Source organism: Anopheles funestus, chromosome X, assembly GCF_943734845.2.
Source record: "Anopheles funestus chromosome X, idAnoFuneDA-416_04, whole genome shotgun sequence".
Taxonomy (NCBI): Eukaryota; Metazoa; Arthropoda; class Insecta; order Diptera; family Culicidae; genus Anopheles; species Anopheles funestus.
In genome coordinates, this window is record NC_064597.1 from 5,360,113 (window position 1) to 5,371,172 (window position 11,060).

The 11,060-nt window shown below is 40.2% G+C and overlaps 1 protein-coding gene across 1 annotated transcript; it reads left to right on the top strand.

Annotated features, from left to right (window-relative positions):
• The first annotated feature begins 712 nt into the window (after positions 1-712).
• Positions 713-9,955, top strand: LOC125773149 (uncharacterized). The gene is made up of 6 exons (XM_049444304.1): positions 713-1,607; positions 6,430-6,659; positions 7,925-8,041; positions 8,165-8,668; positions 8,749-8,822; positions 8,893-9,955. Exons 2-6 carry the CDS (start codon positions 6,436-6,438, stop codon positions 8,979-8,981), a joined length of 1,008 nt encoding a protein of 335 aa, XP_049300261.1. The 5' UTR covers positions 713-1,607; positions 6,430-6,435; the 3' UTR covers positions 8,982-9,955.
• Positions 9,956-11,060: the final 1,105 nt, after the last annotated feature.

Here is an 11,060-nt window from a genome sequence, read left to right on the forward strand (position 1 = left end):
GAACGTTGCATTAGGTCAAAAATCAATCGTGACAGAGCACTTTTTGTAAAGATGATTAAAAAACCATCATCAGCGTGTTGTGACCATGAATTCTAGTGTTATAAGCTCACATAAACCATTTTGTATTAATGTTAAATACATTTTCGATTTTCAGTTTGCTTAATTCCTTTGATTCTTGCTAAGATTAAGGCCCTAGTTAGGCCCCTTAGATCAGTTTTTGATTTGAAAAGAATTTTAAATCACGCCAGAAAGGACTAAATTGCATCCATCTTTAATTATAGCTGTTTGCTCCAAGGAGATGCAACAGCATAACGGCGCGTAAGATGGTGAAAGTGTTCATCTCTTGATGATAACAGAAAATTGCTCAGAGCTGAGCAACTCTCTAGCTTGTCGTTACTTCATAACTTCCTATGGAGGTTAATCTCCAAATTATTAGCTTATAAGTGACTCAAGCTTTTATTTTCATATTGGTTTATAAAAATGGAAGAAGGTACGGAAAATTAGATGAAAAATGAAAGGCAATCCGAGTTCTTTCTCTTATCATCAAACGTTTTCATTACTGCGGGGGGGATTAACACATTTAATTGTTATAATGAATTTAATCAAAAACTAACTCTAGATACCATCCTAAATCTCAGGAACCTCTCATCAAAGGATGACCTGCATAAAAAATGGTTTTAGTGTATTTCGAAATAAATAGACGGCTTGGTGATTGCTAAATGAGCTACCGATCTTTTCCAAAAATCGATCGTACCGTTCCCATCTTTTCCCAACATTTTCACACCTTCTACTACTTTCCATCCTTACCTCGGCAAAACGGTTTCGTTATGCTGCACTAATGCGGGAGCCATCGCGATGGCTCCTTTCACTCCAGCCGTACTATAAAACCAAAGTAAATATACACAGCCACACACACACAACGCCGCTCTCACCTGAGCTTGCGCCGCTTAACGTCTCATTTCACTCATTTGCCGCGCACGGCCGCAGGGTGAGCTGTTTGTGCCCCAGCTTGTGTGGAGCAGGGAAGTAACGAGTCACAATGTCTGGCCACATTGCAGTGGCGTCCCGCTACGCAGAGCTCTCAGTCGTAACGTAGCTTTTGTCTGAACCGCGTCGAGTGGCTGGAGACTCGAGCTCTCCCACGTGCATTTTGCAGCAGATTTTCGTTTGCGCGTTCCGTTCCGGTAGTATTTCGCGCACCGTAAAATTTAAAACACGTGTACTCATAGAACTGCAGATGGACTGCACTGATGGGACTCTGAAGCAGACCCTGTGTGAAGGCTTAAACCTTAACGAACATTAAAAGCAATCCAACATTAACCTACTGTTCGCTATTAGTCCGGTTTCAAACGTTGGGTGAAAGGTGTCAAAACCGTGTGTTACTTTAGTTTTTTTCTTCTGTCGAATACACACACATAGTGACCCCAAAGGATGATGATAAGCTTTTAAAAGGCAGCGTGCTACCAACCCTTGGACGCATCACTTACGCAATTCTTCAGTCTGCAATCAATTGCAACCGGTACACAGCAAACGGTGAAACAGCAAACAACCTCCAGTAGTTTAACCGGGTGATTTCGCAAAACCGAGATTAGTACATCGCGAAACAGGTAGGTTATCGTGACACTGTCATCTTTGCACGTACCAACTAAAGTTGTGGGGCGATGAATGCACTGTATCTGGAAGGAACTCAGTTTGTTTCTTCTTCATGATTCCTTTGGAGTTGTAATTTTCTATTCTAAGTTGGTAGAATTCTTGGAAAATGTACTCAAAAATGCAATAAGAGCTAGAGAGGTTAAACAAAAGCATAATACAAAGCTAGAAAAAAAAACTAATATAGGACGTACGTAAGTATTCAGGGTCGCCCGGAGGGAGTAATCATAAAAAAAACCAAACTCATCATCGTACATCGTGAAGGTACATTATTATTTTTCCACGTGTTGCCGGAACCAGGTATCAGGTTCGTGGGAACGAGTACGAATGATACTGCTGGACCGGGTCGATGCTAAGTAGCCGGTTTGGGAACCGCCGATACATCCAATCACGTGCACGTCAACATGAACCTGCACGACACTCACCGCCTAGCCTGCAGGTCAACCGACGTACTCATTTCCATTTGCTACGGTGGGTGGTAGTAAAATTCCATTTCTCCAAAGATCGATCCTAATGTACGTGTTGGGGGGGAGCATGGGAAACAATCCGTATGGCCGGACTTGACTGCGGTTTGTTTGTTACTGCTAGAAATTGTCTAGTTTTTCCATAGTGATCCGTTGAGTGAAAAAAAAAACGTTGAAAGGAAATAATGGTAAACTAGACAGAAGTAATGCGTCGTTTATTTTGCTGTCTGTGTGGTGTACTCCTGAACACACCAGAGTCAATTATTGATGTGTTGAAGTTCGTGACGACTAGTGCAACGCGGTGAGTCAACAAATGACGAACAAAAAACCGGGAAATTTCCGTCCCGGTACGTAACGAGCTGTGAGGAACGGAAAGCTGAACAAGGGAAAGCCCAGAGAAACGGAATATATTAAGGACCCTTGGATCCCCGCTTCCGGCTGTCCTGCAGTTCGGTCGGTCTTCATGCAGTGATCCAAAATGCTCACGAAACGCAACTTACCAGCAAACATAGCGTAGGCACAACGCATATGCGAAATGAAGAAAATTGAGAGATCCCAAGCTCATCCGCACGGGTAATCTTCAAAAAAAAAAAAAGAAACAACAAACTCAAACAACACCTCAGCAGCACGTAAATAATATGGCTATTACTCTCAGACACTGACAAAAAACTTTCACATTGTGTGTTTCATCTTTCAAGTATTTTTTGTTGTTGTTGCCTCTCCTCCAACTAGTGTTTATCGAGTGGAGGCGCGTGTTTTGCATGACATAATGCATAGGCGTACAATAGTGGAATTTTAAATCTTCACAATTGATTGTCCCAACACAGCTATTTCTTCACAAGTTTTCGCGATACCTTGAGGTATATTGTTTAAAGAGTTATTTTTTTTATTAATCTTGGTATTAAACTAAGTAAATGGAATTCTACTTGAGCTGGAGTGTTATAACTTAACGAGGTACCAGGTAATACTTCTCCCATGTAAATGACTATTTCGCCTTATTTGAGGAATCACCTTCAAGGTTATATCTTCCAAATCAGGAAAAATCTTCATTAATAGCCCGAGTCCTTGGTCCTGGGAAATGGTTTGATCTCCAGTTCTGTTGAGTTAAGAAGCCACTGAGCCAAGCTTTTTAAAACAGAGGTGTGTCAAGTACTACCAACAAATGCCCAACACCAAATGAGAGTCGATCAAGTCTATTTTGCTGAGTTTGATCTTCAACCGTGGGTCAGTAATACTTCCATCACTCTATGGAACTCTCTGCATCAATTCTGCCTTGAGCGATGTAACGAATGTCAATCATCCCAATCTTAACCTCGGGGTTACGATACAACTTTTCATAAGACAAAAATGTCCGGACTATTCGCAAGAAATAGCCCAAAAACGGGCGAGTTATTTCATTCGAGGCTTTTCATTGAGCGTGGTTGACCCCGATTTGAAGGCCTCTATTTCTTGTAACGATGCAAAAAGCCTACTCGTAGAAACTACCAGTTGTCGCCCAATGTTTTCTTTCACACCACCACCAAAAACGGCCGTACCGACCGATTGTGCCGTTTCGTAACATATCGCCTTGAAACAGCATCGAATGATGACGCTAGACATTGTTCTCATCGTTTCTGTGACTAACTGCCATTATCATTATAATTACCTTCGCGGTTAGGCTTTCAGGCCGTGTTGTTAGGTATTAGTGAAGAGTTCTTGCAGTGCAGGTGCATTGATGCTTGTTAAATTTGGATTCAAGCAATTGCTAAAACGGGTAAATGAAAAATGATACATACTTACACAATCGATTATATGCTGCTGTCCTTTGTTGGCTAAAGCTTCAAATGGTGGTCATGCCTCCGGTCGGGCAATGTATATTAATCTAGCCTGATGAACGAAACAATTCGTCTTTCTGTCGGAGTACGAACGATACCCGAGACTCGAAGATATCGATTTTGTCAGAGACCCTGGTCTATAAAGACACAATGTACACGTGTGTACAATATGCAATATGCAAAGTGTCACTCTTGAGCAAATTGCTTCAAACCTCTGAAGAACCGGCACCGGTGGTGGAAGCGTAACGAATAGTTAATGGTAATGGCAAAGTTTTAATGCGTCGGCTCCGTGTACCATTGGAGAGCGATTATAAAATCTACGTCTGCGTCACGTCCATTGATCACGCTTATATGCCAAATTCGACAGCAAAATGATTCGTAGGGATGATAGAGAGAACGTGATAGGAATAGCCAGATGATAATCATGCATGTGGATGGAATGATGAAAAACCTTTATTTAAACATCAGGATTGCGTATAGTTATTGAAGTTGAGCTCCAAAAATTATTGGTCTACTAACAATCGTCATCAGTGGTTTGTCATTATAATAATTAAGCTTTGTAGCTTTTATTACCACAGACAAGGACGGACCACCACGAGGATGAGGGGTATAATCAAGAGTATAATTGCAATATAATTGTTACTACGATTGGTAATGTTTTTCTTCAAAAAGTCGTCTAAAAAGCGGAATTCCGATTATTGAAGGAAATTAATTCTATAACTCGTCAATAGCTGTCAAACGCAATTGTGTGGAGATTTGACATATGCGGAAATTCAAGTTACACGGATTCTTGGAGATCTCCGCGGTGATACTAGTGTATCTTGGGGACTACCTGTAGTTATATCAAAAAAATATATTCGTCGAACAACAAATTTTATAATCCATTGATGTATATCGGGTAATTTGGTTATAATTCGGTGATGATCTCTTAATAACTCGTTTGCCTTTGAAATGTCCGCGAAAATGCATATTTTTTAAATGTTCTTCACATGCTTCAGGGCACCCATATTGATCGCAGAGGTACGATACGCTGCACATATATATATTTGGCAAAACATTCGCCGGTGGGTAAGCATTGGACCGCAATATTTATCGCCGAGTAGGGGTAGCAATAACGAGGGCAGCGAGCGAGTGTGTAGTGGTGGAAAAGAAAAGACGTGAGACTATAGGGATGATGCATCGGTAGCGTTTCTGGTAGGAGAGAGCGGTTTGTTGGTCTGGCAATTATCCAGTGACCTTCTTGTCAGTCGGACCATCGTGCGGTTTCGCATGTTTCGAGAAGGATTTAAGCAGCAGGGTGTGTGTGTGTTTTCATTTCCCCCCTTGTTCCCGACCGATATTCAATATCTCTTCATTTTGTAGCGTACATTATGACTTCAAACTAGACAATGTAGGTTATTTGCGTATATTACTGATCTGCCGAACACTTCTTCAATCGTCTCTCCATTTGCAGTATTTATTTCGCAATCCACAAAGAAACAAATGTAGCAAGCACATTTACAAGCATAACTACAATAAGCGATTGCAATAAGAGGTTTTTCTTGGTGACATGTGTTGACGCGATATGTTGACATGTGATGGACACGTGTTTGAAGTCATTATAGACATTAATTGTTAAAATGTTTTTACATATGTCCTCATAAAACTTCACGAACTAAACTCCGGATATTGGATCGCTCAACTTAATGTGATGTAGATTAGGTTCAAATAGTGACTCAAGATCAAATCCAGTCTTTTCCTGAGATACGCGAATTTAAGATTTTGGATACGAGGAATTCAAGTTTTTATTATTCATAGTAATCTTTACGTTAATTGTTGTAAAAAATCCTCCGTAATACGACAATAAGTATTCAATTCTCTGAGTACTCAAGTCTGGAAAATGACTGTACTTAATAGTAACTGTCAGTAATATTACTTGAACCAATTTGTATTTATTACCACATGATGACTGCAGGTCGCTTATATATCTTTGTTTGATAGACGCAACTGATGTCAACGATCGATTGAATATCGATTTTGTGTGCTTTTTTCTGACACACGGATGCTCTTTTGCAAAAATTGTGGTGTTATATAGGCAATGATTATGAGATCGACTCGCAGTAGGACAACTCCTCCATTCGTCCCACATAATACCATTTATGTGTGCATCTAAATTAGCGTTACCGGTTTTAAGTTGCTCTCGGCTGTCTTCGTGCGTGCGGCTTCGTTGCATAATGTTCTTTAGCGTGCTTTAATCAATACGTAACGGCTTGTTGATAACCATACCCTTCCGCGAGTGTTTCTTTCTTTGTTTTTTTACCTGTTTTCTGGTTATAAATTTGAAATATGTCTAATTGGAATTTATTTTTTTGAGTTCGTCGTTTGTATCTCATTGAAGTCTCTCCTAACAAGCATTAAGATAAAAGTCACCAATCAAAGCAACTGTAGGAAAGGTTGGCTGTTTTTGATATAAAAAAATATTGTAAAATGTTTTCTTTAACAAAAATTCTTTTTTTTTACAGCAAACGATGCCTGCCGAAGACTCCTCAGCTTCTTTAGTGGCCCGGCAGGGTTACTGGAAACCGTCGGCACGCTGCTACCGTTTCCTGCTGATCCTGCTGGTCGGTGTTCTGAGTGGGAAGCTACTAACAACTGCCCGTGCAAAACCAACGCTGCCATTCCAGCTGTCACAAATACCCGGCTTCACGCACATCGTCGAACGTCGGCTAATGGATGCGATGAAATCTTACAGGTAAAAAAAAAGAAAGCCTACAATCCAAAGACGGTTTTGAAGGAGAAAGAGATTTATGACGGATGTAAACACATCCGGGTCTGAGTAGAGAATGAAAATCGTCCCGCTGATAGACAGTAAGGTAGCGAAATCATAAATCATTATATAGAAAAAGTTTAATGCGACTTAATGTCAACCAGAGGTGGTAATTTTAGCACGAAGTGCACACCTCGGAAAAGTGCACTAACTGGCAAAAAAAGTGAATGTGTCTAGAGAAAAGCGAATAATTAAAATCAAATTAAAGTAGTTGCTGGTGAGTGAACCAATCTTTCCAGTGCATCCCTTTCGACAATTGTGATAATTAGTAGGCAACGCATTACTCGCCGGAAGAGAAAGGTCTGAGAAGATGTGCGCACACAGAAGCCCGTTTGGCCAACTGTTTGCACGCTATTAACGGTGTGTGTGTGTGTCTTTCGATTTGCATCCCACGTCGCGCTGTTTTTGTGTTTTTTGTTTTATGTTTAAAACAGCAGGCGCGCCTGAAAAAAAAACATACGGCCGCCACCAACCCGACGAACTTTCACTTTAACCCGTCTGCAATGTTTGTGGCCTGGCAAGCGTCCCATCGCGTCTCTGCACGCGATTCCGTGGCGCGACGGCTTACAACAGCAGCGTACGTGACAGAGAGCGGCTTCACTCATTTAAGCCGGTTTGTTTTGTTGGTTTTTTATGTTGCGTTGTTTTGTTTTAGCATTGTTTGTTTTGATTTTTTTTAAATTTTCCAATATTACTACTCTACTACTCTAAAGGTAATGGTAATGGTTTTAAAAGAGCTTAATAGTGGCTTATTAAAAAAAATATTTTACTTAATATAATATTATAAACGATTTTACTCTTATCATTAGACTACAAAAAAGACTAAACTATAATAACTTTCTTGTTTTTTTTTTGGAAAAAAAATAAACTTTATCAGTTCGTCTAATATGTAATATCTTGTTACAAGATTTTATGGTCCATCGTGTATCTAGTTCAATACACCCACAGTATTGATGCATTTGCTGTGAATTATTGTTATCGTTACCACGTGGGTAATGCAAAACTCCAAATGTGTTGTTTCTCTCACTTCCCTATCCCTCGTTCGCTGTTGTTTTGCTGCGAACTCTCCGCCGCTTGCTTTGTTACACTTGGTGAAATGAAACTAGAACCGGACTCCGACGAAGATGTACGCTTTTTTTTTGTAATGACCATTTTGCACTTTCTGTTTTCTATTATCCCCGTTTTTTCAGCGAACGTCGTTTGGACGTGGAAAGTCTGCGAATGATCTACTTTCACGACCAAACCGTGGCTGTGGTTGAGCTCGGGCCCGCCAAACGTCTCATCGGATGTGAACTGATCGAGATCTAGTAAGTAGCAGCTGCATTGGAGATGTTACGATTGAATTCACACAAAACCCATTGTCGAGAACTTGCTTCTCAGAGCAATTTTGTAACATTTTATTGACTTTGGTACAATGATTTTCTTCACAGTAATGATGGAGACGGGGTAGAATTGTTGCGCAATCTGTCAACTATAAACCGGCCGCTGGAAATTTCCTTCCGCGATATGATAAAGCTGATGGAGCAGTGCGAACAGATAGATCGACTTAACGAGCGTAACAGCTACCGACCGGTGGAAGGTTCGGACTCTTCACCGATCGCTTATCGGATTGCGGGACCGGAACGTGAGGGCGCGGAAGAGGAGAGTACCAATAACTCCGGTTCCGCCACTAGCAATAACGGAGGATTTTTGGCCATGATCATGAAAAATCGCAGCAGTAAGAGAGGCATCTTCTACTCAAGCTCTTTCTCGCTGCTTAGTGGCATTATACCCGGTACTAAATGGTGTGGAACGGGAGATATCGCGGAGAGTTATCACGATCTCGGGGAGGACGCATCGATGGATCGGTGCTGCCGTACGCACGATCTGTGCCCGATGAAGGTGCGAGCCTACCAGAAGCGTTACAATCTGAGCAATAACTCCATCTACACAAAGTACGTTACGGCGTTACTTTAATAGTAACCGGCGCTTTTACTAGCCTTACTAATGTAACACGTTTCTCTTCAAAACGCAGGTCTCATTGCAAGTGCGATGACATGCTATTCGAGTGCCTTAAGCAGACTAACACCTCCGCAGCTCAAGTGATGGGTAAGTATTACTAAAAAAGCAATTAAACCATTTGAAGGTATTTTAAACAAATATTTTCCATATCTTACAGGATCAGTATACTTTAACTTAGTTCAAGTACCGTGTGTGGAAGATACTCCTTCAGGTCCTCAGTTCCGGAAGGCTCGTGAAGGTTTTTGAATAAAATCTAGATGTGCCTGATGTGCCAGGAGATGTATGTACAAGTTTATACGAGTGTAAGTGTAGTAGGCATATGTATGAACACCCACAGCCAAAGGCACGAATCATTAGTGAAAATTCGTAAACAATGCCCTCAGCACAATGTTTACTGTGATAAAGAAAAAAAGTCAACGATACGGGATGGGAACGTGAAAACTGTCTACGAAGGGAAGAAATTGAGCGTTTGAGGGTATGCACATCTATCTGAAAAGCAGTACAACTGCCCTGTATTAGCGTATGCAACGTGCTTTAGATTTTAGACCGGTTATTAGACTTCCTAAGAAAACTGCAAACAATCTAGAATACTGCGAAAGATTTTAACATGCATCTTATCTTATCGACTCTTTCTTAACAAATGTTTTTTTATTTTATTAGTTTTCTACATCTCTAAAGTCTCTTCGCAAAACACGTTTGTATATGATATTTATTGAATGTTACTAGATGGTGTATTTTATACGTGCTTGGGCAACCTCAAAAAAGCATCATAAAGGAATGATGAAAATGAAGATAGTTGAAAGTTCTTTGAAGCTGTTGCAATACATTCGTAGCGTTTCGCTTCACCTAACGGTGCTGGCTCGGAAATTAGTGATACGGAACGACTACCGGTTTCTTCGTTTTGATGCTGTCACGGCATCCAAGAAATCTCGTTATGAAGGAACCCTCTCATCCGGAACGTCTGCAACGGGCACCACGTGGTTGGAATATCATTGGTCCAGACTGTTTATCTTGAAATTTGTAATCGCAATGATACATGAATCAAACGTAATAAAGGAGGAGAATAGGTCTTGGTGCAGAAACCGTTACAGACAGGTGTACTGTTGCATAGAAAAATATTTTTAAAAAATATATAATATTTACATTATAGAACGTATTTTGCAATTGATTTTTTTTAATATATAAGCATGAATAAAGTGAATAGAAAATATGAAATTTCATCTTTCTGGCACGTGTTGTTCATTACATAGTTCATTACATAGTTTTATTGCTACTCTCGCGGGTTGGATCGCGTTAATCAATGTAACGTTACCATGCGTTACATTGACATTTCAAATGTTTCTCTTTGCTTTTATTTTGTCCAAACACGTGCTCAACTTTTAAAATCGGGACAACAGTATCGGGACAGTAAACACGTGTAAACCGTGTATTTCGGGGACAAACCTGAAGTACGAGGTAGTTGATATGTATTTTCAGAATTATTTGTAGCACAAAAATGGATTGCCTTTTAATCAGGTGTCGGATTATCCGTGCATTTCGGAAATGACAGCTTAAAGGTGATTTGACATAAAAACTGAAAATCTTAAAGATAAAGAGCTATTTTATACATTTCTCTACACAGTGGAATTCACTTAAAATATATCAACTAATTATATATTGCTAATATTTGTCATTAAAAGTAAATATGTATGAGCATGGATGAAAGAGGGTAAAGAGACTAGATGGTCTTATAAATTTGACGCGGTGGACATACTGAAATCAAATTTGAAGTTTGTGGGTTTAATTGTGATACGTATATTTTCACGCACACGGTGTATGTGATAAACGGCGCCGGTCCACACGGCAAGACCGGGTTCAAATCCCATCCGGACCGTCTCCGTAGCAAGGATTGATTATCCGGCTACGTGGTAAAAATAAGGCTAGTAAACCAGAAATGGTCGGTATGACCTTAGAGGTCGTTAAGCCAAGAAGAAGAAGAAGATATTTTCACACACACACATCACACTCCAAATGATTCACACACACATATTGACAAAAGATCGAACCCACAAACGTCAAATTTTAATTCAATTTTCTGCTGATGTCAAATCATTAGGGATAAGCCCGCCTAATATCTATACGCACTTTGAGGCCAAATAATCGGGGTTTTCCTTTTTTACGTCACGATGTTTTTACGTCAACGAAAAGCAAACAAAATGGCCGCCTACGATATATTATGGGCCTCACCTCTTGCATAGTCATTTTCACTTCAAAACACGATGCCAAACGTCTTGGCGCTATAAAGCAGATGTGTCAAACCTTGTTTAGGGAAGCAAGCACCATAAA